This window comes from Athene cunicularia, assembly GCF_003259725.1.
Source record: "Athene cunicularia isolate RWA chromosome 4 unlocalized genomic scaffold, athCun1 chr4_part2, whole genome shotgun sequence".
Taxonomy (NCBI): Eukaryota; Metazoa; Chordata; class Aves; order Strigiformes; family Strigidae; genus Athene; species Athene cunicularia.
The window spans coordinates 22,818,969-22,838,963 of record NW_020799099.1 but is presented as its reverse complement, the minus strand read 5'-3'; the positions used below and the strand labels follow the sequence as shown (position 1 = coordinate 22,838,963).

The following is a 19,995-nucleotide window of genomic DNA, read 5'->3' as shown; positions in this document are numbered from 1 at the left end:
TGGGTTGTTTTTAACTTGTGAGTAAAAATGCTTTTTGACATTAACAGTAACTTTGCTGATTAGATATGGGCTCTGAGAGCTAGTTTCTGAATTAACTGAATATTGGATGAATTTCAAAGGCACAAGGGAAAAAAAAAAATGATTAAATACTTTTTTTGTGTGCTTTTACAAACTTTTCTTAATGTCCACACAGAAAAGTAGTTCGCAGCACTCCACATGAGCATTTGCTTGCCTATTTTTATTCAGCATACAAAATGCAGTGCATGCACATTCTGTGTGCTTTTTTTTCTCTGTGTGCTTTTTTCCCTCACTAATATTAGTAAGATTTTGCACTTGGTTTGACTGGGAACTGGAGCTTTCTGAAATAACTGCCCACTTGAATGTGCACCTTAATACATAGTGTAAGCCACTTAAAGTGAATTGCTTATTTCATAGCTGATTACTAGGTTCTTAAAAATGCGGTTAGTGCTGTGTTAATGCAAATTTTAAGATAGAAAATTTTTAAAGTTGACTACTGTTGTTGAATATTCCTATCCTAATACTGTCACTAATTTAGGTACCTGACAAAGCATTCCTGCAAATTACATGCAAGTGTAATTTCTGTTACATTGGACTTTCAGTGTTCTCACATTGTAATAATAGGAACTAAACAGTGAAAAAATCTCTCAAGGGAATGCAGCTCCATAGTCAAGACTGTGAAGTAGCTGTTGAACAGCATGGTAATAGTTTGCCTGCAAATAGAGCTTGTAATGTAGTGAGTCCTTTTATTTCTTCTGTAGAAATATTTCTAAGATATTCTGTCCAAAATGATTTCAGCTCACCCTTTTGTTGTTTGTTCAGTGAAAAATCAGTAAATTTGTTTTAAACAGGCAGTCACATTTTCCTAAAAATCGAGAGCAGAGACATTCCATAACTGGAAGGGGAAAGGTCTTCTATTTAGTTGACAGAGAGAGAAGCAGCTGGAATTGAATGTCTCCTTGTATATGTAGAAATAGAGGCTACAAAGAAACAAGTGGCCAAAGCTTCCTATCAGGACTGATGTTTTGCAGCTTTCCAGTTTACTTACCTGTAAAGCTGATGGCACGTGGGAGGGAGGGAGCGATCCATCTGAGTATGCAGTAAATTATTTTGTTTTTTTGTTAAATATTCTAAGCAATGTACATGATACACGTTAGACAAGTCTTTTCCCTAACAAGCTTAACAACAGTGGGGTTTTTCATGTACCTGTTTCTTCTTATCCCTTTAAGGGATAAGTCTCTACATTCAGCATGTTTCTTATTGGATGTGTGGTAACATCTGTTAATATGAGTGCTCAGTATTAGCCTTCAAATGACAATATACATGCATCAATGTAGACTGCATATATAATTGCAGAAAATTATTACTTTAAAAAAGCTTTCCTATTCCATTTTTTAGGTAGAATTTATAAAAACTTACAGATGTTTAAGTTATGGCATAGCTATTATTAAGTTTTTTAATTAAATATTATGAAATAACTTGCATATACTTTTATAGCAGCTCTGTAAATTTCTGTTTCATGTTCAACATTAACAATGGATTGGTAGTGTTGATAAGCTTAAAATTAGATATATTGTTGCCATCCATACTCTGTGAACATGGAGACCTCAGAGGGTAGCGGTCTCCTGGCAGTGATCACAACAAAGTATGGCCAACTTCAAATACTCAACAAAAAATTTAGTTTATAAGTGCTGAGATTTTTAAAATACAGAAGAATTTGTATTTTTTCTTTGCCTTCCAGTATCAGTGATACTCTGAAGTAATATTTTAAGATTTTGCTACAATCTCAGGTAAGTCTATTAAAACAAGGAAGAGCTAGTCTCAAAGATGGATGTGATAAAGCAGCTCAGCACTTGTATTTCCTCCACAGGTGCCTTGGGAAGCATTGCTAACTTAAAATAAGAGTTGACCCCTTCTTTGCCTTTGCTTAATGAGGCAGAGAAATTTCCTGTAGCCCTTGTCACTGTGGCCTTGGCATCTGGCTCATAGGGTCTGACCTTACCTGCTGGCAGGACCATTCCCACCTTTCCTTACTTGCTGTCAGGAGCAGGCAGTAACCATGTGGAGCCTTTTTCCCCCCCGGAGACCAGGCACTGCACAGCAAGCTGAGTGATGGCTGCAGCATGTGGTGGGGCCTACAGTCCCTTTCATTTCTAAATTTTTTCTGGGTTTTCTGCTGAGATAAGTCTGGAGCAGTACAGCCTTGCGAGTGCCCTCCAAATGCTTGTGACCAGATTGTTTTTAATAATAGTGTCTTGGCCCATCTTGTGATGTTTCATTGTCCCATGAGACAATGAAACCCCAAATGATTCTTACTTCTCTTGTTTTCCATGTGTCAGAAAGGCTGAACCTAATACATTGCTGCATGCTGAACTTCAAACTGGTTTTGAATGGCTTATTTAGAGATATTTCCTCATTCTTTTTGTATTCATAATGTTAGATATTCCATAACCAAGGAAGAGAGAACAGAGCTAATGCATGTGGTAACTGACTGTACAGCCCTCTTGTATCAGCAGAAGGACTTCATCACTGCTAACTTCCACAGCAGGCTCCACAACTTCATGTTACAGTCTTTAATTGAGGGGTGGGAAACTCCTACTAAGAACAGCTACTGGGTGTATTAGCTGGGTCTTGGACTTACCTAAGGTTTTACTTTTGATACACTTTGTATACCCTTCTAAATGCATTTCCTTATTACTTAGAGGTATAACTGGATGGTTTTAACATTAAGCTGTTTCTGCACAAAATGGATTGAAGTGGAGACTTTATGTTGTTATCTTGCAGTTTTCTTCCAGTTTGATAACATTTCTTTTGCTCTTAACATGTTCTTTCAGCTAGAAGACAAGCTACCTCTTCTGGCTTCTTCAGGACTATGCCAGCATAAGAAAATTGACCCCCCTATAACTGTGACCCCTAGAACTGGTTAAAAGTTCCTGTCCCTTAGGTTTTAGCCTAGGCCAGACATCAAGCTGAGGGCTGTTACTTCTGACTGATACAGCCAGAAATCCTGACTTCCACCGTCCTGAAAAGACACCACTTGTTGGTTTCTTTTTTAATAAATAAAATACTTAAAATAGTTATCTAAGTAAGGAAAGTTTCACGTACACCAAAGTAAATGTATGTCTCTGAGATCTTCATAGTCATCCTTGATCCCACAACCATTCTGACTCCCAGACTTGGTTTTCAGTCTTTAGCTACTTGTTACATCTTTGAATTTTAAAGGATTGAGGAAGAGTGCTGGTTCTGTCATTCTTGCCCTTCCTTGGTAGGCACAGGGGGCTGTGTATATCCTATCTGAAGCTGCAGTGAACCATACCTTACTGTGCAATCTTTGCTTTGTACTCTATCAGAAAGAATCATGGTTCTGTAAAGTAAGTAATCATTCCTTTCTTTCATGTTTGTGCCTGACATCATTAATTCTGACAGTACAGCTCTGGGAATCATTTGCTAGTTAGATTGAACAGTCTCTCTGCTGTCTCTGCCTTGACAGGTTGCAAAATGTTTAATGTATTACTTCATATTAAAAACACATTTCAGCAACAAACCCATTAGTAGATCTAAAAATCAAAATAGATGCTCAGAATTCAGAAGTAGTATCAATATAAAATTTTAATGTATTGCTCTTTCATAGCATTTTTCATTGCTGGGTAGCAGTTCTGTATATAATCATTGCTATCCACATTGCTTGTACAGTTGTACCGAGGCAGACAGGAATGGTAGTCATATGAAACCTTGGTCAAGTGTTTAATCCCAGGGGATTGTAGCTATTTCATAATAGTATTTTATGCTTTATGTTGTTACACTAGACAGTGCCTCTGAAACCAAAGCTAATAAAGAGAACTTGAACATAGGAAAGAAAACTAAAAGAAATCTTTGAGTTGAAAATTCATTGCCTGCTTTTTAAATCTAAATGGATACTGATGGCCTGAGCACAGTAACTTTATCAAATTTTATGCATGGCATCTCACATCTGAGTGGTGGTGTTTATATATATTTATTGAAGAGCTATAAACCTGTATTTTGACTGAAACAGGAGTTACTCTTTCAGATGCAATGTTACTCTATTGTTGATTTTCCAGCTTTTTAAAGATCAATTAATCATACAGGACAATTGAGAGGTGTTTTTAAGGAGGATGTGTGTTCAGTATGTTTCTTCCAATTTTTTGATCTTTGTCTTTTGAATATTATCTGTAGATTAAATGCAGAACATAACATTTAAGATATTATCAGAAGTGGACTTTTATTTTGATTAATACATGTGATATTTAAAATATTGGGTAACTTCCAAATAATTCTTGTTTTTAAATTGGAGGGCTTTCAACAAATGTCAAGTGTTAATCTTAGGCCCGCTCTTTAATTCTAATCAGCTAAGAGCATAATTGTTCACTAGAGAGTGAAGTAAATTACCTTTTTATACACAGCAGCTTAAAGAACTAGTCAGAAGGAGGTTCCAGAACTGGTGGTCATGCACTCCAAAATGCAAATAAATGCTCTGTGTACCAAAGATCACATTAGTCACCCCTCCATTTGAAGAGATAAGGATAACCTTTGCGCCCTGGTGTCTAGAGGATTCCTGAAGTTAGTGGGACTCCTTCCATTGAGAGCGAGGATTTTAAATTAGGTTCTGGAGGTGATGGCTGATGACATTTGGATGAGAATGGAGCAGTACCGTTACATGTGCTATGTTTTAGAAACCTGAGAGCTAATTTTCCAGCTTCATTATGTAGGTTACAATTTTTCTAGAGCCTGGATTGTTGTGTGCATCTGGTGTTTGTGTGCACCATCCCTTAGGAGCAAGCTATGTATATGTAGTAAAGGACAGTATTGTCCCTTGGAAACAAGTGGTGGACACTGATGGATCTAGCTGATTATATAAGGCCAGATTCCTTGGTACTTAGTTGTTGGTAAAATTTGTCTCCAGAGTCACTGTGGATTAGAAAAAAGTCATTTATCTTCATTTTTAGGCACCTCTGGAAATCTGGTCCATTCGCACTCCGCTAACTTTCAAAAGGATCTGTTGTACTTGACTGGTTCCTCCCTTGGATGCCTCTGGCATGACATCTGAAGTAAAGATCGAAGATTTCCCAAGGGAAAATGGAACATGGGGCTGTAAATGTGTTCTCACTATTTAAATAGTCATTAGGCCAGATTTTGCTGGATTCACAGATGCACAACCAGTCTTCCATATTCATGAACCCTCTTCATCTGCTTTGACAAATGGTGCAATTGGAGAATTGAGCTTTCATCTTTTTGCTTCTACTTAACTAGTTCACCTTGGATTCAGAAGTCATGAGGCTGATGAATCCAAAGAAATCTCCAGGTGAATTTGGCCATTTATTTTTTATTTGCAGCTTGAGAGTTATCCTGTGAAATTCAGTAATGTGTGTTGTTCTCCTATTTCCTGTGCATCTTCTGCTGTTTTAGAACATACTGACTTTTTCTCTGGAACAGCTTTTTGAGTAGTCTTCCTGCCAGCTCCTACAGAATTTTCCTGTATCCTTTTCTGTATTCATGAAATTTATAGCCTAGATTATCACCTGGTGGAGTGCAAGAGAAAGAGCTTGTACTTCTTTGCTGTTGGGGGAGACAAGGCACATAAAGATTCAGTGCAGGTTTCAAATCATGCTTTAAATAGAATATTCCCCTCCAAAAATATTTACAGTATTTCATCAAATAAAAACAACATATTAATAACCATGTCATTGCTCAGCATTTTCAGTTCTCTTACCAATATTACCAGTGTACAGTATTGCATTGTTTAAAAGGTGCAGTAAATCTACCTGACCACTGAATGGCACTCTTCCCTTTTTAGAGCCAAAACCAGAGAAAAGGTGCTTAAATCGAGGTAGAGGGATGATATGCAAATGCATATTTTCGTATTATCTAGTCTCCAAATCGTTGCTTGTCGATAAAAGTGACTTATTTGTTCATTCTTTGCTTTGCACTTGTTACAGCTGGTAGATTCTGAACAGACCCTGATGAATTTGTAATGGCTTGAGTTTAGGTGTTGCATCGGTTCTTAAATTTGTATCAGTGCGTTCTGTGAAGAACTTCACCTGTAACATGAAACAACAAGAGAAGCAACTGAATTCCTTTTCAAGTAAGTTTTTTATTTGATTCATGTTAGGAATTTGCATTACTCCTCATTGGTAAGTTTTGTGATGTTTAACGAGCTTAGAGCGTATCTAATACAGGCCTGGTTGGAGGCCACTGACCTCTGGCTATTCTGCTTCCAGTACCAGTCTATCTGTGTGATGCTTCATTGTCCCGTGGTAGCTTGCTCTGAAGTTTTTCAGACATATGTACATATGCGTGCCAAGCACATGGTCAGTTACGCATAGTTATGATCTATGCAGTGGAAAAATTAAAACAATGTAGTTTATATCTAATTTTCTGATACATGATTCTTCTTTCGCTCTGCTGAGCTCTGTAAGAATGGAATGTCAATATTGGATTTGAAAGTTACGGGAAGAGAAAAATGATTTAGATAACTTTCTTAAGGAAAACAGCCTCCAAAATACCTCAATACATGCTAATGTTATTTTGCTTGCCATGACCACTTGTATAATTAAAACCACTGGTTTAGAGGTCAGGATAACTGAAGTATTTATGTTACACCCTTGTACTTTGACCTTGAGCAACCAGCTGTTGTGACTTTCACAGTTGGATAGCAGCCTCAATTCACCAAATCTGGTCTAAAAAGCAAAGTGATTATACTTTGCATAGTTATGTTTGTAATGAACCTTAAAATATATACTTGACTAACATCTTTCAGAAAGGTATTGGTCTTAATTTTAAGCATGTCTAAAGACAGCCACCAATTTTATTTGTTTTTTTTTTTTTTCCCCCAATAGTTTAATTGCTCTTAAAGCTACAGTTTGATTTTTGTTACACCGTTCTCTGCTATTTAGGGAGGTCTGGGATTTTCTCCCATGCAGGATCACATACAGCATAATGAATGCACACTTCAGTCATCTTTTTGGGAAGGTGATATGGTAACCCAGTTGAACCTGACTTCAGTGACTTCAGAGTCACCCATTCCATACTTGTACAGTGAAGACTTGTGTTGGACACTTTTACAGAGGTAGCACATTGAGTCTCTGGTTTGCTGTGAACCAAAACTCCACTTCAGAGGCATAGTGATGGTCTGCATTCTTTGATTTTAGGGGTATAATACTGCACTGGGCTCCATTCAAACCCTGTTTTTTAGAATCATCCAGTTTAATGGCTCTTCAGGACTGCCAAACTTGCTTGACCTGCATGTCATTTTGATTCTGACTCCTTTGCCAAGCATAATCTATTCCTATTTCAATTTATTTGTCTTTAAAAGAAAAAACATTGCCCTCGAAACTTGGGTAGATTTCAAGTCTTAGTGATATTTTTGAATATTTGAGACTTCTGGAGGAAGTGTGAAAAGGTGTCAGTATAATGATCAATTGTTTTATTGCTTTTCAGACAGATGCATATATTTTACTTGGCATATGCTCTATCTGCAGTATAGATGTTTGGCTAGAAGTCTGTACTTGTGAAAAATCAATTGGAAAAATTATGCTGTTATTTTGACCATTAATTTGAAGAACTCATCAGATCACTTATGAACTTGGCGTAGCGGTGACCTCTACTCTTCAAAGATTTGCATCGTGACTATAATATTGAACTTTTGGAAGAACCACAGCATGTACCTGTGCGACATGTCAGATCAGACAGCCAGAATAGTTCCATTTTTGGCCTTGAAATCTAGTAAATTGTATGTGACAAACACAAAGCATAGCAAAATCTGCAAGTTACGTAAATGGGCAAAATTTTAAAAGTGCAAGCACGACTAATGGACAGTCAGTCATATTCTGTTTCTTAGTTTTCTTTGTGGCACAGATGACTTTGTACCATTCCATTCCACAGCTACCACTGACCTTTCTTGTCACCTAGACAGCTTGTGAACACCATTTCCCTGTTATTTCAGCCCAGGATTTAACCTGCTGTTCCTTAAAGTCTCTCCATTTCCCTTCTTGGTTCAGAGGTATATAAATAGATGGTTATAATGCTGCTGGCCTGTCCCTTTGCTGCTGGAGTATCAACCGGCAAGACTGTGGGTGGTGCTCTAACCACTTTCCTTGTTTCCCCACTGCTTTGGGCTTACACTGGAGCAGTCAGCTGGAGTAGTATCCAGCTGTTTGCTTATGCATTCTCCTATGCAAGATTGTTAAGTGACTGCAGAGACATCTGAGTTCAGTTTTCTTTCTGGTAGGATCCTGTATGAGGGTAGGGGCCAGGATACAGCTTATCCCAGGAAAGGTCTGTAACTACTTTTGACAAAGTCTGAAGAATAAGGTGGAATTGACTTTACCCAACATATGTCTATTTTTATTTTCTGAAGAGATTGATTTTATCTGATATGTATTGGGTTTAGATTTATTACATAGTACCAGAAAACTGATTTTACAAATTCTGATAATTTTAGGCCTAAGAAAAGCAAACCAAAATCTCAATACCAGTTAAGCACATAGTGATTTTGAAGTTTCTTAAGGGAGGTGTGCAAATATTGGAGTTATTAACTAAGCAAGATTCCAGAGTTGGGGCCATTTTAATCCCTAAACAAAAACAATGACAGCAAAGTTCCCTCTATTTTTTTTTTTAAAGTATCCACCCATTTCAGAGAGAGCAAAGGTGTAAAATATATTATTTGTATTTTATAATAAATATAGAAGATGTGTTCCCTGAGAAAAAAGAGAGACAGCATTTTTGTTATGGATCCTCTAATTGTTTCAATGTCTGGTATAAATTACTAATACACAGTATAGGAGTGACTTATGTGAAAGAAGGAATGAGTCAGGAAGAGCTGTGACAAATACGCTGCTGTAGGGACTGGGTTGCTTGTCAGTGAGGTTGACAAAGGCCGTCATTCTGCAACTGAGATGATGTACAACTCTACTGGCAGCTGTACCTCATGCCCCCCCCCAGCAGCTGCCATTACGGTTAGAACAGAAAGCCAAATAGCCTCATACTCTTGCAAAACAAAAATACCTCACATAATTTTCCTGGTGAGCTTTTGTTTTAGAAACTGCAAGGAGAGCTGACGTGATTTTATTTAATAATTTCTCTTGGGAAGCTATGCTTTTGGAGGTTTATCTGTGTATTAATTGTTTAAATTAATTTCTTGTGACTACAGCCATTCAACACAAACAACAATAAATTAATCTTGCTTGCCTGTCAGTCTTTATTTCAGCTAGGCCAAGAATAATAGTTCAAGCCAAGATTCTGTGCTCCTGAAAACACTTGCTATTGAGTTTTGACGGTTTTACTTGTGGTGAATGGCAGTCGAGAATATTGTTGTTAGAGTAGTCATTCCTTCAGGGGCTTGTATTGTGCCTACAGAAATGCCCTGCAGGTCTTTTTATATTCCTTCTTTTAAGATGCCAGTGTCACAGTTGCTCCTGTTTCTCTCCTTTCCTTGAAGATGTCACACAGCTTAAATAGAAACCCAAATGTGATCAAAAACAGAACTAAGACTATTTTTTTTTCTTGGCTGAAAAGGGAATTTGTAGGCAGCCAGCTCTTGAGGCTGGTGATATCTCTGCTGGGATTTCCTCCATGTCCTTTAGGAGGAGAGACAAGAGTTTCCCAGTTTCCTTATGGCTATTACCAGGGAGTGGCTTTATGCCTCTGTCTGAAATTGGCACTTTCAGTAATACCTTTTGCATTCTTACTAGAGAAGTGGAGGCTTTGGCTAATCTTCTTTCTTCCATCACCCGGGACTGTGGCATTTTTCTTTCTTATTTCCCAGCAAGGGCTTCTGCATGCAGCCTCTCACTTTGTGGCTCTGCTGGTAAGTCAGGAGGACCAAGGGGTTTGAGAACTCAGGCTTGTGTATAGGCTGAGACCAGCAGACATGCTACTGGCAGAGGAGGTCTGGGTGAGCCTCCTTTGCCCCATGAACTTACCTGCAGATACTTTCTCTGGGAAAGTGATTTAACCAGTTATCTTCAAAGCCTTTTTGTGGATAAAGTGATGCACTTACTTGGACCACATGGTGATTATTGCCATGAATCCTACACCAAATGACTAATTTTTATTCTAATGGATATTTATACTGTTCAGTTATGAAACTTCCTGCACTTAGAATTAAACATGATTGTTGAGGTTCAGCTCATTAGTCTCTTTCATCACAAGCTTTACGCACGTGGGTTTTATGCATGTCCATGTCACAAAACAAGCCACATACTACAGTACTAAAAATGCAAGCCTGTGGCATCACCCTGACTGGTAGTGTTGCCAAAAGCTAATGAAAATTAGTTGTTACTTCAGAAGTCCTAATGATAACACTAAAACAATGCTTTTTGATATTGAGAAGCAATGCCTGCCTACTGGATATAGAATATGCTTTATTTTCAAAAGTTATTTTTGCAATTCCTGTGTAGGCTGCTTGCAACAATATTTGCTTTAAGTAGTTCACTGTGAATAAGAAAGTATTTTAGAAGCAGCCACAAGCATAAATAGATATACTTTTCATGTTTTAAGTGTATGGTAGTTACAGCTGAAAAACTAACCTACCTGATTTTCTGTGAATCCAGTTATAGTTCTGCTGTGGCCACAGTGATGCATTATTTCAGTAACTGCAACAAGGAGTGGTTGTTCGTGGAGGAGTTAGCAAGATAGTCAGAGATATGAAACAGGTTTTATACAGGAACAAACAGATTCTGCAGCCAGTAACAGAGATGACCGGCAAAGCATTCAAAAGAAGTCTGTAAAATCCTGAGTGGAAAGTGAAGGAGGAATTTTGCATCGTCTTTTTCGATACTAAAATTGGGAAAGTCAAATGAAACTTTCTTGAAGTGCGCCAATAGGAATATTTCTTCATGTAACCTATAGTTTAGCTTTGGAACTGGACAGGACATTGTGAGTGCTGTAAGTTTATGCAAGAATGGAAATAACTGAGCAGATTCATAAAGTCTGTGAGGGATTAATAAGTACAGACACAACCCCACTGTTTAAGCAAGTCTGCAAGTCATTATAAGCTGAGGGAGGCTGCTTGAGAAGGCTCTGAACAGGAATTAAGGTGCTGCCCTGTCCATATGGAGAGAGACCAAACTACAGTCATTCTGTCAATACAGTGTATGTAACAGAAAACATGCAAGTGGGCCACCAGTGTCGTCATAAAGTGATTATTTTAGCAGTCGGTGTTTCCATCACTTACCATGTCCATAGGGTCCTTAGGTGATCGGGGCATACCCTTCTATTCAGTATCATTTTACATTAACATTAGAAGAAGTGGCATTTCCTGCTTCTTACAGTTTAATTTCTTATACATAGAGTACAAGTCAATAAGCCCAAATTTCACATGTGGCTATTACCATATTATCACAGTGGCTTGTGCAAACAAACAAATATAGGATACAAAAGCAAGGGTGCAGGTAATCACTGCAAAACTGCTGGTATGCTAGAATTCCCTGGCTCCTGCTTAATGCCGTGTTCTGTATCCTTCGCCGCTGGCTGCTGGTGTGGATAGCACAAAGCAGATACGTGTGTGCAGCCTTTCTGAGTACTACAAAACTGCCAGGAAACGTAAGAACCTGATAGAAAGTAATTCATTTGCCTGTAATGGGCCTGTAAACGTTGCTATTACAAAATTTCTGATTGTGACTATGCAGTGTTTAAGAACTGGGCCTGTGGTTTTATTGCAGAATTATTACAGCAAACCCTTTGGGGACTGTGAGTGTATAGTCTCATTCTCTTAAGTATTCATCTGGCCAATACTGTGAAATATGAATGTTTCTAAGGGGCAAGGGGCCCTAGAATAACTATTGAACTACTGATGAAATAGAGATCCATTTAGTTTCCTTATTTCTCCCCAAAGACCGTCATCAAATCTAGAATCAAGCATCAGGAAAATTAGTCTTTTTTTAAAAATTAGTTTTTTAATATTAGGCTTTTTTAAGTTGATGGGAAAAAATTGCTTTCACGTGTATCTTGACCTTTTATGTTTCTTTAAAGAGACTGAAAGTCTCCTTGGGCTTTAGGGTTTAATAACAAAGTATTAAAAGACTGTTGTTTTTCTGGGGCTGAGAAAGATGGTATGGAACTGAAATCATACACTTGGTTTTGCTAAGTGTTTCATGCAGGTGATGTTTGGGGTTGATGAAGAGGCAGATCTGAACAGTGGTTCTTTTCTGAGCCTGCTGAGTGGACCAGGAATATCAGAGAACATGTCAGTGTGGTGAGGAAAAGATTAGCACAGTGATTAACCAGAGTTCTTACTGGAGATACCAGAATTAATTGACTAGATTTCAAGATCCTCTTGTATAAACTATTTCTAGTTGAGTAGATTTTCTGGGAAAATAGCTTGAGTTAAATGTTTTAAATGTTACTTTTTCTTTTCTCAGGTCTTCACTTGTCCTCAAAACTAGACTAGTCTATAAAGATTGGTTGGCTTTTGTGTTGTTGTTTTTTTTTTTTTTTTTTAAGCAAAATCTCTGTTTTGCATGTAACAGTTCTTTGCCTCATGTTTTCCTTATATGAAAAACCTGTGTATGGGTAGCATATCTTGCAGCTCTTCCCTGTCCTAGCACCTCAGGGGGTAGCTCATTTTCTGAGCCTTGTCATGGCAGGGTAATTTTTAGAAAACACTGTTCCAAAATGTTAATGCCTATACTGAGAATTGGTGTATCTTCTGGCCTTCAGTAGTAAAAGGAATGTGCGGTTGGATACTTGGGATCCAGACATTGCTTCCCCATGCTTCAGTCCTTTATCTTTTACAGTGGCAGCTGACAGATATTTCAGGGGAAAGTACTTCGCACCTTCCATGCTTCTGGCTGGTTGCCTGGCTTTTACCAAAGCAGAAGGTTTTTTGGTATGAAACAGCAGTTGTTTCCAGATTTGATCTGTCTCTTGAACGATGACAGATGATTATTTTAAACTTTACAGGCACAAGTGTAAATAATTTGAATTGTCAGAATAAGTGCCCGTCTTTTTCAAATCCAGAAATACTTCACTGTTTTCTGTCTCCCTGTGTCATGAGTCCCTTATGCTTCACTGCACATTGCATATGAACATTTCCCTTCTGTTTTCTCTAAGCAGGTAGTATTTGCTGCTAATTTCATCTAACCATCACTTGCATCTTGTTTCAAGGGAGACTTTTTTTGATAGTGAGTGGTGATAACCAGATTTTTCTCTCTCCTTACTAAAAAAAAATGGGGAAAAAATATATACAATTAACAATGTTTGAAGTAGACACTGTAAATGACACCCCTAGAGCTTAAAAATATTTTTATTCTCCAGAGAGATAGATTCTAGCTGTTGAAGGCTTCCTACTGTCCTGCTATTTAGGGAAATAAAAATTTTTCACTGGTTGGTTCAAAGTAGAAGAAAACTGTTTAATTAGTCATTCTCATTGTTCTTGAAAGAAACAGCAAAGGAAAAAAAAAAAGCTAATGTTTTTCTTCTCAGATGTAGAGATCTATTTTGATAGTGAATGATGTTCTGTGACTGCTTAAACCAATGAGAGTAAATCCAGGCCAGCACTCCTAGTGATAAATAGATGGGGTACTTTTAAAACACTTGGCAATGGAAGAAAACAAACTGTATGCATCATTAAAGTATAAATTCAAGAATCTAGGGAGAAATTATGCAACTTCAAAAGCAGTACATATCTTTTATAATAATATTATGATATTAGACTGTTGTTTCCTTTTTCTGTAGAGTTGTCCTTTATGATGCCATCTCACTTGAATGCAAATGACTTATTTTTTCAGGAAGTACTTGGTTTATAACACATTCTGAGATACTAAGTATTAGTCTCTTAAGCTTAAAGAAATTGCTACAGTTAGTATAAAATTAGCTGATTGTTTCCCTTTATGTTGATACCTTGTAGAGTTTTTTCCCACACTCCTGGAGGTATGCAACAGCAAGTGTGATAATGAACCTCTACTTACAACATGTATGTAATGTTTGTGTGCCAAAAATGTAGCTGATAGATGGGAGAATTATCTTACTGGTTTCTTTATTGGAGCAGTGGATATTGTGTACCATGACTTGAGTAAGGCTTTCAACTCCGTCTCCCGTAAGATCCTCATAGACAACCTGTTGATGTATGGGCTGGATGAGCAGAGTGTGGGATGAATTGAAAACTGGCTGAGTGGTGGCCCAGAGAGTGGTGAGTAGGGAATTAACTTGCACACTCATGTCAGGAATAATGTAATTGGCTGGGACAGCTGTTTATGTTCTTGGCTTTTCCGAACACCACCTCAGATGATTGAAAATTCTGCTTTTCTCTATTTTCCTTACAATTCATGTGGTAAAGCTAAATTTGTAAAGTTCTTGCTGGCTGTTAAAGTGCAAATTGGACACGTGAGAGGCTTTATGTTTAAAAGGGTTAATTATTCTGAGGTTTGTAGTATTCTGAGTATCTAAGAGATTTGGATTTATGAAGAGTATGATATGTGGACATCACTAATGGACTTTTTTTGGGGTAATGTAAGCGACTTTTATCTAAAAATAAAGGTGTAGAAAAGAAGCTACATGCAAAAAAAGTTTGAAGTGCAAAAGGAAAACAGTCTCCTTAAGTATAACAGTGCCCATTCCCATCAATGTTAAAGTTGAGGGTCCACATTCAAGCACATTCTCATTATTTTAATGCAAGTTATGAACAGATACTAAGAGACTACACTCCAGTAGGTGAAAATTACTTTTTGCTATTTCATGACATTTTAGTTAATTATACTGTCCCATAATGACTTATGACTCTGTGCACAGAAACTTGAGATAAAAAGGAGGCATTGTAGTGGTTTTCAAAAACCAGACCAAAAAGTATTGCTGTCTAGAATGGGAGGATAATAAATTCCATGAGCTCAGACCACTGGATGACCACTGGGTTTGTCTTCAGCTGTAAATTAGGGGATTATACAACTCCTATATAGCATTAATTATTAAACAGAAGCAATTTCACAGTTTTATTCATTTGTGAAATTCCTGTACAGGGTAGGAGACTAGTAATGTCATCTTTGTTAATTGTGATTTTTGTATTTTATCTATCTTTGTAACTGCTCTGATGGACAGTGGCTGATATAGGAAAAATCCTACTTTGTGATGCTTCCGTAGTCACCATTTTAAAAGTTCTAAAGTAATAACTAGATATTCAAGTGGTACCATAGGTCTTTTAAAGAAATATTCATTTTTGCTTCATCCTTTACTCCCCCTTTTTTATTAGTGTTTCAGGTTAAAAATCAGGTACTGAATATCAATATTGCCTTTTGACAAACCTATCTTTTTAGAATTCTTTGACTGTAAATCAAGAGTCAAATAAACATAAGTGTTCCTATTTGCACATATTCGGTCACTGGTTGTAGTGAGAAGGTACTCTTTTGTACATGAATTGGAGCCTAGCGAATTATACCTTGCTAGTAGATGGTCTGCTGGTTGCATGTAACATAGTAGTATAAAAATAATTTAAAATTCTTTCTTTCTTATGTAATCTCTCTAATTCAACATACTTAGGACAAGTTCCCTTCTTAATTTGTTATGCATTAAGCTACAGTGTATATCCCACTTGTATACCTGTAGGCAGTGTAGCAAGTTCTTTTTGGGTATGACCAAGTTTTGGAGGTGGGTGTCTCTGATAGTGACAAAGTTTTGAGTAGCTCTGGTTCCAAAGAAAAATGACGGTAAGGTTTCAGTACTAATCATGTTTATGCATCATAGTCACTCAGCCCAACGTGCATGTTAATATTTAAAAATACAAGCATAAGTGATGCTGGAGAACATCGAATATGTTAAATGTAATTACATGTACTCAATAAAAATGTTCTCTTCTTGACAGAATCTGTCTGTGCTGTGACCATTTTTGCTGCTTGCTGAATGGCTCAGAATTGCTATGAAGAAAGGAACACCTTTGTGCTTTTCTGACCTTTATATCCCACCCTGTTCTGACCTGTTCCTTAAAATCTACTCTCTAGCTGCCTTAAAGTACCAGTTATTGCTCCAGGGTATTCATTGGGCATGCAGTCTATCTTGCTGATGTGTGATGAATTCATGCTGAATGGGATTTGAATGCTCAGGGTAAAAGACCACAGTTAGTTGTTCTTGGCCCAGTCAAGACGATGTGGATGAAGATTTAGTGGTTTTGTTTCCTTTGTAAGAGGAGCATAGGTTGTGCAAAAGGTACATTATTGTGGGCACTAGGAAGGCACGATTATGTAGGATGGAAAGTAGGAAAGTCTTCAGAAACAAGTTTTCTATTGGTAAATAAATGCCGTAGTTCAGTGTTTCCAGCTGTTACAATCTTTCATAAATGTATATGCTTATAAAGTAGGTTCTTTCTGGTTTTGAATTGCTGAGTATTTGTTGTGGTCATCCTTGGTTTACATGCTGAACTGTTGGCTGTGTATGTACATGCGTACACTCAGTAAAACAGTTTTGTATGTTATACATATCAAATACTTTGTGATTTTCTGTTTAAAAGATAGGCCACCACATTTCTTTCTGTTTATATATAATACATACAACAGTGCCATAAATGTATATATAAGAAGCTACTGTGCTTTGTTCAATACAACCAACTCTTAATTGAAGGTTTTATTTGGATCATAAAGGTACACCTTGGCTGTAAAGAAAATCTATACCTTCAAAATCAGTAGGAATGGTGACTGCTAAGTGCTAAATTAATAGTGACACTTGCAATTTAGAATATGTATAACTTTTAACAAATATAGCTGTGTATTTGAAGGTCAGGAACTTTGGGGTATTCATTTATTAGTGCTAATTGAGCCAGATGCTCAGCTGAAATAATGATCAATCTTCTAGCTCTAAATATCTTCTAAGTTATATCATTCAGCACAGTAATACGTAGCTAATTTGTATAAATGGAAAGCATGAATCAATATATCAGATATCAGTGCTAGAACATTCAGGTTTGGCATTTTTGGATTAAAGGGAGATGTAATGCTTGAAGACAAAATAAATCACTAATCACATTTTCTCAAATCTATTTTCTTACAAAGTCTGAAATTTTTGAAGGTGGGAGGTTTGAAAACCATAATTTCCACTCTCATTTTCAGTTTGTGATGGAAAAGGAAGTAGTAGTGCATCATTTTCTGATGTAATTTATGGAAATATAAGTCCTTTGAGGACTCGGACACACCAGTGAACTACAGCATACTGACACCGGATAATGTGCTAGGTAGAATGTGATGAATGATGATGGGGCATCAGTCTGTCCCCCAAAAAGTGCCAAGCAAGAACTTTAATGTGAAAAACAATGAAGTTTTCATTGGTGACCACAGTGAAATCTGATGAATTGTAAGCATTTTTGTTTATCACGGTATGTCTTGACAGTATTTTTTTTTTCCTTTAAACATTTAAAATACAGAGTTCACTCTTTAACGCTGAGATTTATTTTTTTTTTTTTACCTTTGCAGTTTGCCGGGAAGACTCGTACCAGTCGATAGTCTCATGTGCTGCTGTAGTACTTACCCCTGTAGAGCCGACAGTGGATACAAGGAAAAAAGAACAGACAATAATGCCTGATGTGTCTAAACAGTGAGTTATTCAAATAACATGATCTATTGCAAGTGCAATTTAAACACTAGTCCAGATTCTTTCTTGTGGTTTGCATATACACCTGCATTCTGTTTCATTAATAGTTACACAGGCATTTCCAAAAGCAGAAATTGGCCTGAGGCTAGGCTGCTTCTTTTCTTCATTAGCCTACCTTTTTCCAAGGCTTTTGGTAATGAGGTATATAGAGGAAAATGGGCATTTATACTCTGAGAAATTGACTTTTTAACAGGCTTAATAAGGTGATTATTTTTTGTTTAAATAGTCCTTTCATTCTTGCACAGTTTTTCTAGTCAGTAGTTGATTTTCAGAAAGAACATAATTCCTAAGTGTTCTGCTCATCTGAGATTTCTGTATTTTTTAGTGACTACTTTACTCCTGTGGTACGATGTACGATGACATCTTCAAAAGTGTGGTAGTGGTGTTCCAGGGAAATTCTGTTTCATCAAATAGACTGTAATGTGATATCTTGCATTAGATGAGAATCATAATCACAGCATACACAGTAATATTTGTCTTGCAGTAACAAACAGGATGGTTGTTTCTTAACAATTGAGTCTGTGGAGAATGAAAGGAACTTCTTTTTCATGAAAAGAAAGAAAACGTAACAGTAATACTTTAGCACAACACAAACTTGGAGTCTGTGCATTTGAAACTGTGGAAGGTAATTAAAAACATAATGATAGATAATACAACACCCATTATTGGTCGTTATCATTTATGTTTAGTATTCCGCTTCTTTGGATATACACGGATTTAGCTTTGAACTTTTCTATGAAGTCCTAACTTGCATGCCAATTACTGTAAGACAAGGAAAACATCCCCCCACCTCCCAAAAAACTCTCCAAAACACCACTAGTGGATTGGATTTGATTCGATTAGATGGGATGGAATCTTGGTAGAGGTCTGTGGTTTAAGTCTGTATCTGACTGTGGTGTCCTTTTCAATCTGGTGATTAAACCTATTTCATTTAGTCTACCTGTACTTAAAATTTAATACAGTATATTGCCTATCAGCTAGGTATTATTACAATGATTAAAAGTTAGAAATACTGTTAGCATCTAATTGTTTTAGTGTTTCAGTTGTATGGCTTTCTGAATACTAAGGGATTTGAAAGGCAATGGGCTGCAAAAACACTGTGTTGAAATCAAGAATAATTTTCGTGATTCAAAGAGCATAACAGAGTTTTGCCTCCTTTCCACTAAAAGGCAAGCCTGCACTGTTATTTGGTTGACTTTTTCCTCTACTGTCACCAGTTTCAGCATTTCATAATCACTTAAAAATTCAAAGTAAGGAAACTCCTATGTCTGTTTTGTATGTACTTGAAAGCTGAATGATGCCACCTTCTAGATTATTTTTCCTTCGCCTTATTGGTATTAGCAAGTATATTAATCTCCTTTTTGGTGTGCTTGACTTTTAAATTTTTTTTCTTTGCAACTGACTAGTGATATCTTCTAAGCATATAGACTTAGATCATGCTTGTCTTATGTACTCAGAGGTCTCAGCAACATGTTCTAGCCTCTCCTACTCTTCTGGTTTTCACATCTAAAAAGTTGTGGCTCTGGAATTCTTTCAAAAGAAACAAACATGTGCTTAAAAAAATTAAATATATTTTAACTTCTTCACATGAAACAGCATCATTGTATTAGTATCTTGAAACCAGCATTTCTTTCTTATGATAGTGTAAGGGATAATGGCTTTAAAATAAAAGAGGGTAGATTTCAATTAGATGTAAGGAAATCCTTCACTGTGAGGGTGGTGAGACCCTGGCACAGGTTTCCCAGAGAAGCTGTGGCTGCCCCCTCCCTGGCAGTGTTCAAGGCCAGGTTGGACGGGGCTTTGAGCAACCCGGGCTAGTGGAAGGTGTCCCTGCCCATGGCAGGGGCGTTGGGATGAGATGAACTTTAAGGTCCCTTACAACCCAAACCATTCTATGAGTCTATAATTTTATATCAGAAATGAAACAGAAACACCTTGCTGGAAAACTTTTACATGTTGGTTATTACAGAAAGTCAGCAAATACTGTAGAAACCTTCAAAGTAATTTTAGGGGGGTGAAAGCATACACCTTCAAGAAAATCCCAAGTACTGAGAAACATCAGCATACCTTTCACTTCTTTCTTTTCACCCTGTACTTTCTACATGTAGATAATTTTCCTCATACCCAGTTTTAATGGAAGCAGACGAGATCCCAACTCCTGTGTGTAAATATTCTAGTGTCATCTGTCTCTGACAGTATTAAACATCAAGCAAGAGGAAGGTCTTGGCACATGTTGAATTCTATTGACTTCAGTGCAGAGTCCATGGAGATGAATTATAATTATTGGTATTTGTAACTACCTCTGTGGGAAATGACACTGATGCCTTGTTTTTTATGCTTATCTTTGTGAGCCTGAATGGTTTTGACTTGTATGTCCCAAACCTGTGACTATTG

The 19,995-nt window shown here is 37.1% G+C and overlaps 1 protein-coding gene across 3 annotated transcripts in view; it reads left to right on the top strand.

The window, feature by feature from the left end:
- CCSER1 (coiled-coil serine rich protein 1) overlaps positions 1 to 19,995 on the top strand; it is a 646,489-nt gene that overhangs the window by 80,501 nt on the left and 545,993 nt on the right. For all 3 annotated transcript variants that reach the window (XM_026847667.1, XM_026847668.1, XM_026847666.1), the window contains exon 4: positions 17,424 to 17,544. In XM_026847667.1, coding sequence (XP_026703468.1) covers positions 17,424 to 17,544 — 121 coding nt within the window. The remainder of the gene's footprint in view (positions 1 to 17,423; positions 17,545 to 19,995) is intronic.